Here is a 19,770-nt window from a genome sequence, read left to right as displayed (position 1 = left end):
ACATCAGTGGATTAGGGTTAGTGATGTCATCTACCTTTTATCAAAGATAGAGCTGGAATTTTTTATTTCCTTCGTTTTGGATGGATATTGTAATAAGAGAAGGCAGAACATTCTTTGCATCTTAAAATCAGAACCTACAGTCTTTACATGACTTCACACATCGTGTGTCACAGTCTGAGGCCACTATAGTTTTGGTCTGCTGAGCACTTGCTTCCATTGCCCTTCTTTGAATTCCTTTGGAGAAAGCCTCTCTCACTCCAGGAGACTCAAGGGGGGCCTTCAGTCCCTGGGCACACACACACCCCTCTACTGCAGAACCGGGAATACAAGTCCTTGGCTAGGACTCAGTGATCATTCATCACATGGGGTTAAGGAGAGTTGATTCGCATCTTCCTTAAGGCAGGTAGTGAGGCATTTGGCCCAATGAATTATCTTTCCATTGGGTCTGCTAAACTGGGAAGATGACAGTCCCAAGTTGCTGCCGGCCAGTCATCTTACTGATCACATGCTGTCTGGAGAATGACGAACAAAGAAACCGGCAGAGCCGAAAGAGTCCAGCTGAGATCATCTGAGTTCCTGGCTGCAGTCATGCCTGACGCCAGATGCACCTCTGGAAACCATAGTTATATAAACAATTAAGTTCCTTTGATTTGCATATGCTGGCTTGAGCTGGCCTTCACGCATTTGCAACCGAAGGAGTTCTGATGAATTCATCATTTAATTGAAGTGTTCCAAATTACTAACAGTTGAATGATACAATACCACTTCTTTGCCAAAAATTAAACAGCCTAACCTCTTTTACTAAAATAAAATCGCAAATCATACACCCATATGTCCCTTTCGCCATTTAGGTAAGATACTTTGATTTTATCTGAATATTCTCATTTTTCAGGGCAGTGTACCTTGGAGAAAGATTTTATATATATATATATATATATATATGTTCTATAGTTTTACAAACCCAATAGCCCCTAACCTGCAGAACAAATTTCATCCAGGGACTTCAAAAAGTCTTATCATCTCTTTAAACCTTCTCTATCAGGGCTCTTAGTTTATAATAAACTTCAAGTTTTATGGCTGTCTTGCATAAAAGTTATGTGGAAAAACAAAATAATGTATCTCAAAATATTTGTTCCCTTTGAAAGAAAAGTAAGGTTTAAATGTAAATAATTATTTAGCCTCAATCTCTGATCTAGAGCCTGGATACCAGGATAATTTCAATGCAAGGGTTTATGGGAAAGAGGGAGAGAGTAATAAGATGCTTCCAAGGAAGTAGGTGGGATGCTTAGGAGTCCTGTGTCTCTGGATGCTCCTCCTGGACTAAGCTCTCCAATATCACCTCCGGGGCACTGTGCTCACCAGCCCACAGTCAACGTTTGAGCCTCTGAGTCTAAAGTTCCTATCTGGGTCTTTTATCAGTTTCAAGTGCATCTAGAAGCCATGCAGGTAATCCAACAGCACGAGGAGGCTAAACATTATTAATGTATTATAATTATTTTATTTGTATGAAAAATAAATCGTATTAATATTCCAGTCTCTCGCACTCTCTTTTATTGACTTACTTTTTTTCATGAAGCATTTCTATCTCTTATTCCTACTTTCACCATGGTTTGCTTCATAATGCTATCTTAAATAATAGCTTTTTGGCATAGAAACTCCTTGTATGCATAGAAATTGTGTCTGAGTAAACACAGATAACAATGAAGATAATTAATAGTTCAGTTCATTGAAACTGAGTATGTGCCACGCACTGTTCCAAGGGCTTTATAGGGTCTGTCTTCACTTCAAGCCTATAAGGTGGGAGGGGGAAGGTGGGTACCCTCATCCTCATTTTGCAGATGAGGGCGAGGAGGCACTGAGACAGGTGAGCAACTGCCCAGATGAGAGAGCAAACAAGGTATAAGTATGACTCCAGGTACTTTGTTCCAAGGACCTCTGCCCTTAAACAACTATTCTGTGCTCCACCAAGAAACACGCCATCAGTTATGGGCTGAATTGTGTTCCCCAAAATGTTATGCTGAGGTCGTAAGCCCGTGACCCTATGGACTCTGGCCCTCCAGGCTCCTCTGTCCATGGAATTTTTCCAGGCAAAGATACCAGAGTGAGTTGCCATTTCTTTCTCCAGGGGATCTTTCCAACCCAGGGATCGAACCGTGTCTCCTGCATTAGCAGGCAGATTCTTTACCACTGAGCCAACAGGGAAGCCCTGTCCTGGAATAGGGTAGGTCCTATTACAATATGATGGCTGTTCTTACAGGAAGAAAGGCTGGACACAGGGAAGACAGTAATGAGAAGATGGGGTAGAGGGTGGAGTGATGCAGCCACAAAGCAAGGAACACGTGGTGCCACCTGAAGCTATGGATCCAAGAGGCCTTTGCAGGAGCAGGGCTCTGCCAGCACCTGGATTTCAGTTTTCTTGCCTCCAAAACAGTGAGAGTAAAAATTTCTGTTGTTTAAAGCCACCCAGTTTATGGTACATTGTTACACACAATAGTCCTAGGAGAATAACAGTCTCTCAGGTATATTGAAACATGCTATCCTCTCAACCTGTTGTTTTCAGTTTTAACACAAATGGCAGAGTGGTAACATTTAACTTTCCTCTTAATTCTATTTAAAGAAAACCAATAGTGAAGGGCAGGGGTTGCAGGGGTTAGGTTGTGAGACCTGGAAAGTTCTCACTCATCTCATAGAGGCAGCTCCTCACTAGCTCTAATGGATGACAGTCACTTCGAATGGCAGGCCTAAAGCTGTCACATCTTACAGTTTTCCAGAAAACCCAGAAATCTGGGTGTGCACATTAAAGGAGTTAACAGAAAATCCAATTAGAAACTAGTTGGAATAACACCAGTTAATAACGTTATTCATGTTGAAAACAAACACTGTACAAGCCAAATGTGGTCCATAGCGATGGACCAAATTGGGCCACAGTGTCTGCTGTGTGTGTGCACTCTTTGCTTCCTAGGTCTCCTTTCCCATTCTGGAGGCCTCCAGCCACCACACCTAGGAAGCAGGTTCAGGGTTGGCCCAAGAAGCAGTGGGAGTCAGCACCTCAGGACCAGGGACCCTTCTTGGGATGTGTGGCAGATGGGGAAGAGTCCTACATACATCTGCTCCAAGGCTGACTGAATGCAGACTTCTCGATCCATATCTGAGCACTGTTCTAATACCATCCTTCCAATGGTCTCAGCTGGTCTTCTGAAAGCATTTATCTTTAGACCTAGGGCTTTAATGGGGTAAAAGTTTGGGTTAAGCCTAGGACATGACCTTGGTACTTCCCAGGCTCACAGACACTTCATTCATAGTCTTGTCCTTATAACTTAATGAGTTCCCTACCTTTCTTATCTCTTCTCTGTATACTTGAAAGAAGCATAACTGGATGACAACTCAGAGCTCAGAGCTGTCTTTCAGTATTCACCATCCTGTAATCTATGAAAGGTGCCCAGAAACCTGGAACCACTTTTGAACAGCAATTCTGTGAAAGCACGTTTACAAAATGTGACTTTCATACTTGGGCTTACTAAAAACTTCAAAAATATAAACTGTTCTGAGAACATTAACATTATTGCTAGTCTGACACATCTATGACTATTCAACAGCCTGAGAATTTTCCAGGTCCTCACTGGCTACAAACATTTCTTCAGTATCTACTAGAGTCCAAACCTGTTTGATATGGTGCAGAAATGAATCATCTCTTCTGGTGAATGAAAGGGGGTCCCTGGGATGCTGCCAGGACTCTCTCCGCTGCACCTGAGATACCTAAATCAGGGATGAGATACCTAATTCAGGGATGCAGCTTGCACATGATGGTGGTAGGGATTATAAAACTGACAAATGTCATTTTGGAAGCTTTATAGAGCAATGTTAAGATGTGAAATACCACAAAATCTGTCCAAGTCATCTCATTTAATGTTTTAAGGTTTTTACTAGTTTTTCTCTTGACTTAAAAATCTCTCTTCTTCCATTGGGTTTTATACCTATAAAATCATACTGAAATTCACTAGCTTATTATTCTCACAACAGTATCAAATGGTCAGTAAAACGGGTTTTAGTCCCGTAGGACAGCCAAGGGAACTGAACCTGAGAGCAGCTTTGGTTGTCAGTGGGGAAGGAGAACCTTACTACACCCAAATCTGCCTCCAACCTCCAATTTCAAGTCACTGATCTTGCTCAACAAATAAAAGGCACATGGGCTTGTAGGATCAGGCTGTTCAATTAGTGAGATGATCAGATTTGGGATTGAAACCCAGATCTATCACCGACTAGACCTCTGACCTCAGATTCATTTTTTAAACATTTCTCAAGCCCAAATTCCTCCATTGTAAAATGGAGTTAAGATCCTAAAAGACACATAAAGGACATGGTGCAGAGCAGTACTCAACAGATTTAATTTCTCCTTTCTCCCCTTTCTTGTACAGGCTCCTTCAAGTCTAAGCAGACCATTCATCATCTGGTTAAACATTTGGATGATTAGTGAAAAACCTAAGTTTTATATATTAAAAAAGTGGAGCTATTGACAACACAACAATAAATTGTCACAGGCAAACAAGGCCACAGCAGAAAGTGCTGTCACATAAGCACTATTACAAAACAGCCAAGAGAGTGGTTCTTTTTTTTTTTTTTAATCCATGATGTTGAATCCTTTTTTAAAGGAGACAGGTCACATCAAAACATCTCATCTTGAATTTATTCTCTGCCATCTAATAAACAAGGCCCACTGTTGCCAAACATAAATTATTTAAAACACACCAAAGAGATGAGAAATGTGTTCAACTAATGCAAAATTTGAGAGTTCTGAGTGTGGATACCCTGGCAGCCTTCTCGTCCCACATCAGCCCCCAGGATTACCTGGGGTGTCAGTGTCACAGGAGAACTAAAATTCTAACTCCTTTCATCTCCTATCTGCTGGCTCCCCTGGGTGAGGATGGGGTGCGGGTGCTCATGGACCAACACCAGCAGGGGATGGGCCCAGAGAGGAGGTTGGGGGCTGCAGAAACGGGTAGGAGACGAGCACAAATTCAGAGCAAGGATAGCTGCTCCTGTCAGGAAGCAGGCATGGGTCTGCTACCAGAAAAATGAAGCAACTATCAAATTCAATGCTAAAAATATTAAAGTGCATAGCATAATTTAGACTACTGCTTCAAATTTCAATGAGATGCTGGAGAATTATGTGCCAATAAGTATGGTGTATGTGACTCTGGCTATTGGCACAATCCCGCAGAACTGGGGTTATGTTATTGCATGTGTGGGTGGTTATTAAACACTTTATGCTTAAGCTAAAGGTCGTATTCCTCCTGCACATAACTTCAGTTACGATTATGAGTTAGACTTGGTCCATGAGCAGACAATGGTCTCCTTCCATTAAATGCAAACTGTGGGAAATTACTGTATAAGTTGCCAGGCTGTGAGAGAAAAGAGATCACACTAATGAGGGTGAAGTGGTGTAATAGGTTCATAAAACAAATCATGCCAAGCTCAAGAAAGATATCGTCAACTCCCAGACACCCAAATTAAAAATGACCCCCCATGTGACAAGACAACTGAAGCACTGTTTACCATCCTCATCTACTGTGGGGAGGGTCAGCAGAACAAGAGCCTCCTTGCCCTCAGTTCAGAGCTCATGAGAGTACCAGTGACCTAGAGCTAAATGTTTCTTATGCGAATATTGGAAACCCAAAAGCTCCTGTCATGAGGGTGTTTAATGGTGGGGGGGCGCCCTGCCAGAGCCCCTGCTCAGACTTCCTACTGCTCAGGCTGCCCAAGAAGTCCCTATTTTGCTTCCAGGACATGAGAGATATGCTTCCATATCCAGAGTCAGAGGTTCTCTACAACAGTGGTCCCTAAACTTTACAGCATCAGGGACAGGTTTGGGGGAAGACAATTTTTTGACAGAATGGGGCAGGTGGATGGTTTTTGGGTGATTAAACACATTACATTTATTTCTATTATTATTACATTGTGATATATAATGAAATAATTATACAGCTCACCAAAATGCAGAATCAGTGGGAGCCCTGAGCTTGCCTTCCTGAGCTCAGCCAATAATGGGAGTGATGCTGCTGCTGCTGCTGCTGCTGCTAAGTCACTTCAGTCGTGTCCGACTCTGTGTGACCCCATAGACAGCAGCCCACCAGGCTCCCCCGTCCCTGGGATTCTCCAGACAAGAACACTGGAGTGGGTTGCCGTTTCCTTCTCCAATGCATGAAAGTGAAAGTGAAGTCGCTCAGTCGTGTCCGACTCTTCGTGACCCCATGGACTGCAGCCTACCAGGCTCCTCTGTCCATGGGATTTTCCAGGCAAAAGTACTGGAGTGGGGTGCCATGGCCTTCTCCGATGGGAGCGATGGGAAGAAGCTATAAACACAGATGAAGCTTCACTCACTTGCCTGTGGCTGACCTTCAGCTGTCTGGCCCAGTTCCTATCAGGCTGTGGACTGGTACCAGTGGCCCATGTGTTGGGGATCCCTGCTCTACAAACAGTGTGATATGTGGTGGCTGCACCAGTACTTATGAGTTAAACAATCTTGGGAGGGCAGACTGAGAAACTTAATGACTATTTATAACTGTTTTTGTGGAAAAATGTTTTCTGCATTCCAAACAATGGAACTGGACATGAACTTTGGGACCACAGTTTATTTCTGAGGCTGGGAAATGACTGTGTCTTGCTAATTACACCACGGCCAGTTTTCCCAGGGCAAGATGGCAGCATGGTGGTCTGCCAGGGGGACAAGACGAGGATGAATGGTTGCCATGAATATGGACCATGTGTGTCTGTAAGGATGTAAGATAGAGGGGAGGATGGGAGAAAAGCCCAGGCACATTCTTAATTTGTTAAACAAATACTGAGCATCGTTAAAGGCTACGCTGAACGCTGTGCAAGACAAAACTACATTAGACAAAATGTTTGATTTTCTGGTCCTAAGATAGACACCAACACACACACACTGACGTGGCAAGGTAAAATATGCTGAAACAATGATAAAGAAAATCCTGGGTGAAGTCAGCAGAGAGAAAGAAAGCTCATGCTTCTAGCTAGAGTGATCAGGGGAAGCTTCGTGGAGCACTCCACACCTGAGCTCAACCTTGAAGGTTTGCACAAGACTTCAACAGGCAGAGAAACCAGAAAGGGAGGAGCAGGGGACATTACAGAGAAACACTAACAAAAACAGTCCAAGTCGAGATGTAGAGGCAAGAACAACAAGGAGATTTCAGAGAACAGGAAGAAAGCTCAGCTGGCTAAAGATGGGGACATTTTAGGAGCTTGCTTGAGGGCTCTGAATGCCGGCAAAGGCATGGATTCTATCAGCAGTGAGCGAGGAGCCACTGAAGGGTTTTTAAATTATTGGAGTGGCTCTACATGCATATCTATAAGGCAGCGAAAATAGGATAGACGACAGAATGAAGACAAAGACCATGAGGAGATAATTATAATAGTTGGGATTGGTTAAGATGACACCTCAAAGCTAGGTTTTTGGATAAATAGCTATGTATTTATGGTTCCAGTGATAATTACTAAACATCTCCCTTTAATTATCAAGAACATATTCAGAAAAGCCAGACTTAGAAACTGAAAATATATTTGCTACAATGGAAAACCATTTTACAAACATTAAGTTTGGCCCATAGTTGGGAATTGATACCTAGACTTGGTACAAAATAAAGGTTGGTCATGAGGTGCTACTCTAATTTTTAAAGTAATATCTTGAATTTAAACATTATATTTTCAACAAGCACATGAGATTTAGTGAGTAATCATCTCTCCAATATCTTCCAAGACCAGTGATTCAATATACAAGGGAACTATAAGATATTCTGAACAATTGAGCCTTGAGAAATCATCAAAGGTGGTGAACTTAATTCTTCACATTTTAAATCAGTCTTAAGCTGGTGCTGAGCGATGTGGGTGGACTTACATGAGTTGACTCGACTTAGCAAATGTCTTCTAAACTTCACGTTTTCAGTGCTGGCTGAGACATGGCATTCATTTTTATCTGAAAACAAATGTAATGGAAGTATGAAAGAATTGATAGGTAGCTTACAGAAGCTAATTAGATGACTGCACCTAAAGATCATAAGAGTTATATTTAGTTCTAGAAAACTGATACTTAGGTATAATTTAAGAACCTAAAATAAAAATTCAAGCTATGCTCAAAGACTTCTAAAATAGGAGGTATAACATTTTCTTCCTATGTTTTTATGTCAATCTCCTAAAAGTTCTGGAAAATAATATATTTAAGCTTGATTTACACTAGATCATTTAAAATCTAGCCACCAATCAAGCCCTACTCAGTACTATATCATGGACAGCAGGGAGAGGTGAAGTTGAGTTAAGATATAGCTCCCGTCCTCAGGAAACCCACAAACCACCAGAGACAGACAAACATGAATAACTCCACATCAAGGCACACACGGTAAATGCTAAAAATGGTACAAAGTGCTACTGGATTTGGAGGGGGCAGGGGGTGTTAGTTCAGTTCAGTCGCTCAATTGTGTCCGACTCTTTGCGACCCCGTGAATCGCAGCACGCCAGGCCTCCCTGTCCATCACCAACTCCCGGAGTTCACTCAGACTCACGTCCATCGAGTCGGTGATGCCATCCAGCCATCTCATCCTCTGTCGTCCCCTTCTCCTCCTGCCCCCAATCCCTCCCAGCGTCAGAGTCTTTTCCAATGAGTCAACTCTTCGCATGAGGTGGCCAAAGTACTGGAGTTTCAGCTTTAGCATCATTCCTTCCAAAGAAATCCCAGGGCTGATCTCCTTCAGAATGGACTGGTTGGATCTCTTTGCAGTCCAAGGGACTCTCAAGAGTCTTCTCCAACACCACAGTTCAAAAGCATCAATTCTTCGGTGCTCAGCCTTCTTCACAGTCCAACTCTCACATCCATACTTACTACAGGGAACATATGTGACGGCTTTGTATTATGGACTGAACTGTGTCTTCCAATCCCTTCCCCCCTCCAATTAATGTGTTGAAGCCCCAATGCCCTAGAACCTCAGGGTGTGATTGTATTTGGAGATAAGGCCCTTTAAAAGGTGACTAAGGTGAGGCCTTTAGGGTGGGCTCTAATCCAATGTGACTGGTGTCCTATAGAAGGAAGAAGTTAGGAAACACAGAGACACACCAGGAGAAAGACCACATTTGGACACAGCAAAATGATGGGCACCTGGAAGCTAAGGAGAGGAGCTCCAGGGAAATCAAGCCTGCAGACACCGAGATCTCAGAGGCCTGGTTTCCAAGACTGAGCAGACAGATTTCTGTTGTTGAAGTCACTGGTCTATAATATTTTGTTATGTAGTCCTGGCAAAGTAACATAGTCTGTAATGCTGCTGCCAAGTCGCTTTAGTCGTGTCTGACTCTGTGCGACCCCATAGACGGCAGCTCACCAGGCTCCCCCATCCCTGGGATTCTCCAGGCAAGAACACTGGAGTGGGTTGCCATTTCCTTCTCCAATAGTCTGTAATGGTGACACTTAAATTCAGTTTTAAAAGAGATAGGACTTTTAGCAATCAGATAAAGGTAAGGTTTGGAAACAATATTCCAAGAAGAAACAAAAACTATATTTTAGGCACAGAAGCCACAATACAGTGTGTGAGCTTGGGAAAGTCAGTATGCTTCTGTAACAAGAGCATTGTTTGGTGGAGAGGATGAGAAAAGTAGGTGGGGGAGGTAGAGGGAGGGGAAAGCAGGAGGGAGAGAGGGACAGGAGACCCACAGAGCAGCAGACAGACAAGGACTGCAATGCGGGCTCCAGGTCCTACTGTGAAAGGGCTAAATACTACCTTCAGTATATGTGGTTTTATCTTGTACATAAAAAGAGCCATCAAGGGTTTTCAGTAGAAAACTCATTCAAATTTATATTCTAGAAAGATGGTTCTGCTTTTAGAGTTACTACAAGAAGACTGAAAAGGCAGTGAGACCTGTTTTGTTACTACAACAGTCAGGATAAGAAGAAACCAGGGCAACAGCAATGGAATTAAAAAATCAAAAATACAATAAAAGTGTGCTTGAAAATGACAACCAGAATAACCACCCCATAAGGTAGGCAGGACTGAGAGCTGGACCAGTTACCACCATCCACCACAGTTACCACCACAGTCACTAGTGCAGCATCCTCAGCCTCCACAGACTTTGCCTTTCAATCACAACCATGCGTTGTGTGCATCCCTTAAAGAAACTGACCACTCCAAAAGACTCACCTGACTTCTGGCATCTCACCCTAGAACTTGAAAGCCCAAACATAATCAATAAAAACCCTACACTCATTTCCTAAAGCAGCCCCCTACCTACCCCCATATCTGTGTGGTCACTCTTGCTATAGCAAGTCAATAGGGAAGTCTGCTTATCTCCAAAAAGGTTTATTTATTTGATAAGCAGGCTTTCCACAAAAAACTGATGTCTATCAATGAAGTCAAAGAAGAACAGCCAAAGAACGAAGCACCCTGTCTTGTGTTTTCAGAGCAGAAGGAGGACTAAGAATAACTTAACAGTCACTCATGATCTTAGAAAGAAATTTCAGGAGGGCAATAAAAGAAAACAAAAAAATGGAAGAATTAAAGAAAAAGGAGAAATGGAATTAACTACCAAACATTATTCTTTTAAGAGGCCTTGCATAGTTTGAATGTAAACCTGAATCTTCAATAAGAGTTACTATTTTCTTTTTAATGAGAGTAAAAGGAAGGAAAAGGGATTAATAATGAAGCAAAGTCAAGAGAAGGTAGAGTTAGCCATGTTAAGAAGAGAAATTGTTCTTTCTTCATGGTTAGAAATGGAAGAAAGGATGGGTGATGGATATGGATAAAAATTATTGTGTGTAAGGGTGTAAAATTGAGGGAGTTAAGGTCAATAACAAGGCCATTTACTGTGATAGAGAGGAAGGAAGTTAGGGAGGGAAGGAGAGGTGGAGAAACAGTACATAAATGAAGACATATCTGAATTTAAGGGCTTAAAAGAAAAAAGTTAGAGAAGAGAAAGGGGCTTTCAGCATCTGAGATCTTGAAATGATTCTGACTGACAGAACTGAGCAACTTAAAGAATAATGAGTTCTGAGTATCAGAAATCCCAAAACATGAATTAGAAGAAACAGATATAATCACACAGTGTGGTGTGCAAAGGACAGTTTCAAGTGTGATGCTCACATGATTGAGGAAGTTAGAGTGGTGGCCCTCTTGGAAATCAACCAATAACAAGCCTTCGAAATGGGAGATGGCAGCATAAGACTTAGCAGAAAAGGAACTGACACACAAGGTGGCACCTCGATCCTGAATTGACAGTGGAGAGCAAAGGAACACATCACCCTCCCTTTAAAATCTATAGACTTAGAAAAATTAAAAAAAAATTTTCTTGAGATGGTTGTGGAAAACAAAACAAAACAAAACTGGCACTACCTACAAAAGCCAGGTTTAAATTCCTGGGGAGGAAAGGAAGAAATCTGGGGGTAAGATCAAAGTTATAGGGACTTCCCTGGTGGTCCAATGGTTAAGATTCCATGCTTCCAATGCCAGCGGGGTGGGGGGGGGGGGGGGGGTGCTGAGTTCAATCCCTGGTCAGGGAACTAAGATCTCACATGCTGTGTTTCTTTGAAAATGTTAATAAAGCTGACAAACGCTTACTAAGAAAGAAAGAGAAAGCTCAAATTAACAGCATCATATTAAAAAAAAAAAAGACATATTGTTTAATCTGAGCTTTCTCTAGTTTATTTGAATTTAGTTTGCACATCTTTTTGTAGCTTTTTGAGATGGAAAATTATACCTTATGTTGAAAACATATGCATTTAAAGTTATCCAATACTATCAATAACCTCAGATATGCAGATGACACCACCCTTTTGGCAGAAAGTGAAGAGGAACTAAAAAGCCTCTTGATGAAAATGAAAGTGGAGAGTGAAAAAGTTGGCTTAAAGCTCAACATTCAGAAAATGAAGATCATGGCATCTGTTCCCATCACTTCATGGGAAATAGATGGATAAACAGTGGAAACAGTGTCAGACTTTATCTTTTTGGGCTCCAAAATCACTGCAGATGGTGACCACAGCCATGAAATTAAAAGACGCTTACTCCTTGGAAGAAAAGTTATGACCAACCTAGACAGCATATTCAAAAGCAGAGATTACTTTGCCAACAAAGGTCAGTCTAGTCAAGGCTATGGTTTTTCAAGTGGTCATGTATGGATGTGAGAGTTGGACTGCGAAGAAGGCTGAGCGCCGAAGAATTGCTGCTTTTGAACTGTGGTGTTGAAGAAGACTCTTGAGAGTCCCTTGGACTGCAAGGAGATCCAACCAGTCCATTCTGAAGGAGATCAGCCCTGGGATTTCTTTGGAAGGAATGATGCTAAAGCTGAAACTCCAGTACTTTGGCCACCTCATGAGAAGAGTTGACTCACTGGAAAAGATTCTGATGACGGGAGGGATTGGGAGCAGGAGGAAAAAGGGACGGCAGAGGATGAGATGGCTGGATGGCATCACTGACTCGATGGACGTGAGTTTGAGTGAACTCTGGGAGCTGGTGATGGACAGGGAGGCCTGGTGTGCTGTGATTCATGGGGTCACAAAGAGTCGGACACAACTGAGTGACTGAACTGAACTGAATACTCCCTAGGCATTACTTTGTGTCTCACAAGTTTTGATACTGTTCAACATATTTTGACCATGGTTGTATTTCTTTGACCCTTGGATTATTTAAAAGCATACTATTTATTTTCCATGCAAATATAGGCTTTTTTATGTTTCAGTTATATATTTCTAATTTAATTCTACTGCGGAACATATACTATATGTTATCCTTTGAAATCTGTTGAGATTTGCTTTTTGGCTTAGTACATGTTCTATTTTGGTAAAAATTCCTTGCATGCTTGAAAAGAATGTGTATTCTGCAGTTGTTGGGAATAATATTCTATGAATAGCAATAGGTCAAGTTAATAACCTTGTTTAAATATTCTATCACCTTACACTTTTAACAATCATGTTAAAAATCTGCTTGTTACACTAGTGGTTGAAAGAAGGTTGCAAAATTCTGCAACTATGATTCATCTGTTCTCCTTTTTGTCCTGTCAATTTTAGCTTTATGTATTTTCAAGTTATGCTGTTAGGAACATATAAATTTAGCACTGTTCTGTCTTCCTACTGCATTGATCATTTATCATTATAGAGCATTCCATAATTCATTCTTCCGTAAGGATTACTCTGTCTGATATTAACATATAAGATTTCCTTAGTCAGTATTTGTTATAGTGTACCTTTTATTTTTTTCCATATCCTTTTATGTGAAATATGTCTTATGTCTTAACTATACATTGTTGTCTTTTTTTAAAAATCTAGTCCAAAAATTTCTGGTTTTAATTGGAAGAAGAAGCCAATTTATGTAATTTAATTATACTTAAAGATACTTTCATGTTATTAATTTTCTATTCATTCCTTCTGTTCTTTTTTTGATACCCAATTTTTTAAATTATTTTATTTTACCTTTGGTAAACTTTTTGTTTAAACATCTTTGTAATATTTCTAGCAATTATCTTAGAGATTAAAAATACTTCCTTGATTTCAGATGACTTTTACCACTTCCTGGGTGAGACAAAAAAATGTTAGTTTAACTTCACTTACACCTACTAACCCTTTGTTCCACTGATTTTAAATATTTTATTTCTAATTATGTTTAAAGCCCCACAAAACATTAATATTGTTGCTTTCAATGGTCTGAAATCTTTTATATTTATTCATAGGCTTTCCTAGGCTCCTCACTTTTCCTGAGGTCCTATGGCTCATCTGGGATCACTTTTCTTCAGACTGAATAACTTCCTTTAGTATTTTTGCACTATGGTTCTACTTGTGATAAAATCTCCTACCTTTTGTCTAAAAACATTTTTTTTCTGCTTTCATTAAAAAAATATTTTTGCTGGGTACAGAGGTTCAGGTTGGCAGTATTTTTCCTTTCTCCAAGTATTTACGGATGTCATTCCTTAATGTTCTGGTTTTAATAATGTCTGTAGGACAGTCAGCCACCTTACTGCTGTTCCTTTGAAGGTAGTGGAGCTTACTTCGATTGTTTCAAGATTTTTTCTTTATAGCTGGTTTTCACAAGTCTCACCAAGTTGTACCTAGGTGTGATTTTCTTCATATTAATCTTGCTTGGGGTTCACTTGCTTGGGGTTCACTAAGTTTCCTGTGCTCCTTGAATTTGTGGATTGCTATCTTTAATCAGTTTGGAAAACCTCTGGTCATTATTTTCTCAAATATTGCTTTTCTCATTCTCTCCTCTGGGGACTCCAACCACATGAATGTTAGATGAAGTGACTTGATCTTATGTCTCCTAAGCTGTTTTGTTCTTTCCATTCTTTTTCCTTTCTGAGATTGTACATTTTCCCACTGAACTGTCCTTTAGTTCACTAGTTCTAGTTATTTATTTTCTGTTGTGCCTACTTTGCTCTTAAACTCAAATCTTAATTTCAGATGTCATATTTTTCAGCCCTAGGATATCCATTTGATTATTTTTTTAAATATTTCCACCTTTCTATTAATATTGTTCATCTTTTCATCCATTTTTCTAACTGCTTCATTTCCTTTAGCACATTTACAACAACTATAAAATATTTGTTTGGTAACTTCTAGATCTGTATCACTGGCAGATCTGCTTCTATTTATCTTCTTTGAACATATATATATTTTTTTACTTTTTACACGTCATATAACATTTTACTGTATTCTCAATATTTTGAATGTAATAGCCATAAAACTGTGGCTGACATTATTTTCTCCCAGTGAGGGTCCATCCTTCCCTCTATTAGACTGGTAGGGTAAGGAGCTGTTCACGTCAATCTAATTATTTTACTTCTGGTGTAAAACATCTCAAAGGTGAAATTAATTGTGCTTATTGCAGCTGCACCCTAACCCTACCACAAAGAGACTGTCTCCTAAGCACTGCAAGACTGCAGAAGACATCACTGCATATTTCCAGCTCAACTTCCCAACCTCCCATCCTGTCTCAAGGCTCAGTAAACAACCTATGGGGAAAACCAGCTGTGTGTCTGAAGACTCCCTAGGTTCCAGTTCAATATGTCAGACTATGTGATCACCAAAACTTCCACAGTTTCTCTTTTCCCTCATAGAGTCTCACTTACACAGCAATCTTGATCCTTAGCCAGTGTTCATTTTGAGCACACACACTCAGGAAAGAGGACTTCTAACAGTCTCATCTCATAGGTGCTCTTCCATTTTTGTTACTTCAGTTCATTCAGTATTCTTTTCATTCATAAGCTCTTCAAAAATATGACTGTGCTTGAGTGACACAAATATTTTGAAACTCCTCCCATTGAGAAGTGGGTACACATGTACTTTCCAAGTTTTGAATCTGAATGGCCTCTTTGACCAATAAAATATGGTGGCTATGACAAGACACCAGTTTTTGGGTCTAGAACTTAAGAGACATGGACAATTTTAACCTCTTATATCTAGGAATATATGGAAGGCACTGAACTGCCACTAAAGAGAGCCAACTAATCTTATCGATTAAAAAGCTTTTTTTTTCACCAATTTTTCTCCATCATTTGTCTGTTTTATAATATTCTATTTTATTGATTTCTATTTCTTGTTTTCTACCTTCAACTTACTTTGGGTTCATTTTAATTTTCCAGCTTCCAAAAGTGAAAGCTTAGATAACTGGTTTTAGACTTTTCTTCTTTTTTAATATCTGTATCTTAAAGCTATACATTTTCCTCTAATCACAGCTTTTGCTGCATAAATATTGTTCCCATGTGTTTTCATTTTTCATTGAGTTAAAAATATTTTCTACTTTTTCTTGTAATTTCATGGAACCATGCTTTATTTAAAAGTGTGCTATTTAATCTCTAAATATTTGGGGAAGGAATTCTAGATATTCTATTGCTATTCATTTCTAATACAATTTAGAAACAGTGAAAGAACATGTCCTGCATAGTTTTAATCTTTTAAAATATATTGAGACTTGTTTTATGATCTAACATATGACCTACCTTGATGAAAATTTCATGTGTTCTTGAAAAGAATGTGTATTCTTCTATTGTTGAGTGCAAGATTCTATTAACTCCAACTGGTTAACAGTGTTGTTCCAGATTTCTTTTTTATTAATATTTTGCCTACTTATAAATCAAATGCTGAGAGAGAAGTGTTTGAGACTAACTACAACTGTAGTTTTGCCTATTTATCCTTTATGTTCAAGGGTAACAAGGCAGTATATGTCACTGTGCTTATTTAACATATATGCAGAGTTCATCATGCAAAACACCAAGCTGGATGAAGCACAAGCTGGAATTAAGACTGCCAGGAGAAATATTAATAACCTCAGATATGCAGATGACACCATCCTTATGGCAGAAAGTGAAAAGGAATTAAAGAGACTCTTGATGAAGGTGAAAGAGGAGAGTGAAAAAAGCTGGCTAAAAACTCAACACTCAAAAAATGGCTCTGTACCAGTCTAGAGAGATGGGATGGGGAGGGAGATAGGAGGGAGGTTCAAAAGGGAGGGGATATATGTACACCTATGACTGACTCATGTTGAAGTTTGACAGAAAACAACAAAATTCTGTAAAGCAATTATCCTTCAACAAAAAATAAATACATTTTTAAAAACTGGAAAAAAAAAATGAAGACCATGGGCATCCAACCGGTCCCATCACTTCATGGCAAACAGATGGAGAAAAATTGGCAGATTTTATTTTCTTGGGCTCCAAAATCACTTTGGATGGTGACTGCAGCCATGAAATTAAAAGATGCTTGCTTCTTAGAAGAAAAGCTATGACAAATCTAGGCAATGTATTCAAAAGCAGAGACATTTCTTTGCTGACAAAGATCCGTAGAGTCAAAGCTATGGTTTTTCCCGTAGTCACATATGGATGTGAGAACTGGACCACAGAGACGGCTGAGCACTTAAAAAAAGATGCCTTCGAATAGTGGTACAGCAGAAGACTTTTGAGAGTCCCTTGGAGAGCAAGGAGATCAAACCAGTCAATCCTAAAGGAAATCAACCTGAATATTCACTGGAAGGACTAATGCTGAAGCTGAAGCTCCAACACTTTGGCCACCTGATGCAAAGAGCCAACTCATCAGAAAACACCCTGATGCTGGGAAAGACTGAAGGCAGCAGAAGGGGATGACAGAGGATGAGATGGTTGGATGGTATCACTAACTCAAAGGACATGAGTTTGAGCAAACTCCGGGAGATGGTGAAGGACAGGGAAGCCTGGTGTGCTGCAGTCCATGGGGTTGCAAAGAGTCAGACATGACTGAGCGGCTGAACAACAACATCCTTTATGTTCTGTAAATTTTTATTTCAAGTATTTTGAAGCTCTGTTAAGGGACTCATAGATATTTAGGATTGTTATTTTTTTTGATAAATTGATTCATCATTATGAAATATGTCTCAATATTGCTAGTAATAGTCTCTGTTCTGAAGCCTATGTTGTTGTAATTATTATAGCCAATCCAGTTTTCTTAGTGATTAGTGTTTGCATGGTATATCTTCTTCAATTCTTTTACTCATAACTTGTGTTCATATTTGAATAGGATTTCTTGTGAACAGTATGTAGTTAGGTCTTGCTTTTTTATCTAGCCTGATGATCTGTCTTCAGAGGATTTAAATCATTTATACGTAATGTAACTATTTATATGGCTGAATCTGAAATAATCATCTAGCTATTTTCTAATCTATTCTTTGTTTCCTTTTCGCATTTTTTCTTGCCTTATCTGTGACTGAATATTTTTTAGTATTTTACTTTATCTTCCCTGTTGGCTTATTAGATGTACCTGTTTCTTTTGCAGTTTTATTGCTCTGGTGTTTAAACTACAGAGCTTTAACTTACCACAACCTAAGTTTTAATAATATTTTGGACTTCCCTGGTGACTCAGACAATTTTATCACTTCAGAAATAAGAATTTTACAACAGAAGATATCTATTCCTTTCTTCCTGTCTTTTGTGCTACTGTTACCATCATTTAACTATAGTAAGACTGTCATCCTGGAGAAGGTAGGTGTAAGCACTCTGACTGACAGCCTCAGCCAAAATTAGCTTTTGAATGATTCTTATCAAAGTACCAGAAATGTAAATATGAAGCTGTCTTAGAGACTTGCAACCAGCTCATCCTTCAGCTGAATGCCACCAACTAACCTCAGCTGATGCTACATGGAGAAGAATAACCACCAGCTGAGCCTGCCCTTTGCACTGACTTACAGACTGTGAAGTACAACAAAATGACTGTTTTTCTAAGACTGTAAGTTTTTAGGTAATTTGTAACAGAATTAGATAACCATAACAGATACTGGCACATGGAAGTGGGGGCTCTGTAATAAAAATCTTAAAATACTGACATTGGCTTTGGGACCAAGTGGTGAGCAGAAACAGGGAGGTCCTTAAAAACACTGTTAATGAAAGCCTGAAGGACATTAGTGAAAATGTTAACAGATGGAGAAATGACAAGCCCTCTTACACGGTGGTGGAAATTGTGCAACACTATTCCTTGCATGAAAAAAGAAAAGAGAAAACGTGCCCAATAAAGTGGTAGATTTGGCTAAGGAGATTGCCAGGCAGAAGGTCAAAGTATTAGTCTCTTTTAGCCTAGTATAATACGGGATTCAAAGAGAAAGGTAAGTTAACAAAAGAACTCTTCCATTTTCAAGCAGAATTTGGAGCTAACAAAAGAACCATTTCACTTTCAGGAATTTAAGGAGCCAGGACTTGCTCTTTTCTAAAACAAAACATTTCCTCGTCCCCATTCTGCCCAGACAGAAAACTAAGATATAGCTTCAAAGTAAAAAGTCAAGTTTAGGGCTGTCAGTAAAGCATGGTTTTGGGACAAAACTTTCTAGAATGTGACTGTAAAATACCATGATTACATGTTATATCTAATTCAGTTCTAAGAATCTTAAGAATGTGTGCCTCATAAGACTATCTTTTTTAGATAAAAAACCTGTAGGAATTTTGAGGATGTCCCTTTTGGACTCTTTCAAACAGAAAAGCTTCACAGAATCTTATGGGTATCATCTTATAATGCCTTTACTCACAGTCTGAAGTAGAAAAAAATATATCTCAAAACAAATGTGAATGTGGCTTCTGTCTAACAGAGTGGACTATAATTTGATACACAGGAATTTCACAAAGTTTTTAAAAGAATTATGTCATATAGGGCTGACAGGAGCAGAAAGAGAAAAAAACTGAAAAGATGCTTCTGAACTCTCAAATTTCTGCCAGCAGGAAGCAAGGCTGGCAAGACTATCCAGTTGTAAACATGAACCATTTTTTATATAAAATGATGGATGACTCAGAGTTGCTAGGGTGAAGTCAGGAGCCATGGATAATCATTTCCAGGGAGTAAAAATAATGTTAGTAAAGAAATGACAGCATTAGGATTTCAAAATTACTATGAACCAGTGAAAGCTATGCACCTCTTGCTTCCTGATTCTGAATGGAAATGCTTATTGCAGTGATTCTATGCCTGCCTCTCTAATATATGCCGAATAAATAACTTGTCTCTTGAGGCAACTACACCAGGCGAGCTTTCTGCACGTTTGGACCTGACTTAAATGACAAGGTCCTGGACCTGAAGCTTGAGAATAAAGCCATAGACGGATGACAACTTCGGATTCTCGGAAGGGGCTGAGTACATTTAGAATATAGGAGGAATGTAAATCATCTGTGGCCAGAGGGTGAACTGTAGCAGAGTAAGATGGCCACACATTCTCTGATACCTCTTCCACTGAAAGGCCACTCTATGTCCCATCTCACTGAAACTGGGGGGCTCTGGCACTGCTTTGA

The 19,770-nt window shown here is 39.7% G+C and overlaps 1 protein-coding gene across 17 annotated transcripts in view; it reads right to left on the bottom strand.

Moving 5' to 3' along the window:
• ZNF438 (zinc finger protein 438) overlaps positions 1–19,770 on the bottom strand; it is a 197,735-nt gene that overhangs the window by 89,233 nt on the left and 88,732 nt on the right. For 10 of the 17 annotated variants that reach the window (XM_061436214.1, XM_061436213.1, XM_061436211.1 and 7 more), the window contains 2 exons: positions 7,910–7,987; positions 3,661–3,756 (listed from right to left, as the gene is read on the bottom strand). The exons of 4 other annotated variants lie outside the window; for them this stretch is intronic. In XM_061436214.1, the coding sequence (XP_061292198.1) occupies positions 3,661–3,756; positions 7,910–7,911 (98 nt within the window). In that variant the 5' untranslated portion in view covers positions 7,912–7,987. Of the gene's footprint in view, positions 1–3,660; positions 3,757–7,909; positions 7,988–8,570; positions 9,281–19,770 lie in introns of those variants that run through there. 3 more of the 17 variants (XM_061436223.1, XM_061436224.1, XM_061436222.1) reach the window with 2 other exon arrangements.

The sequence above is a fragment of the Bos javanicus genome, chromosome 13 (assembly GCF_032452875.1).
Source record: "Bos javanicus breed banteng chromosome 13, ARS-OSU_banteng_1.0, whole genome shotgun sequence".
Lineage (NCBI taxonomy): Eukaryota > Metazoa > Chordata > Mammalia > Artiodactyla > Bovidae > Bos > Bos javanicus.
This window is presented reverse-complemented; position numbering and strand designations above follow the sequence as displayed.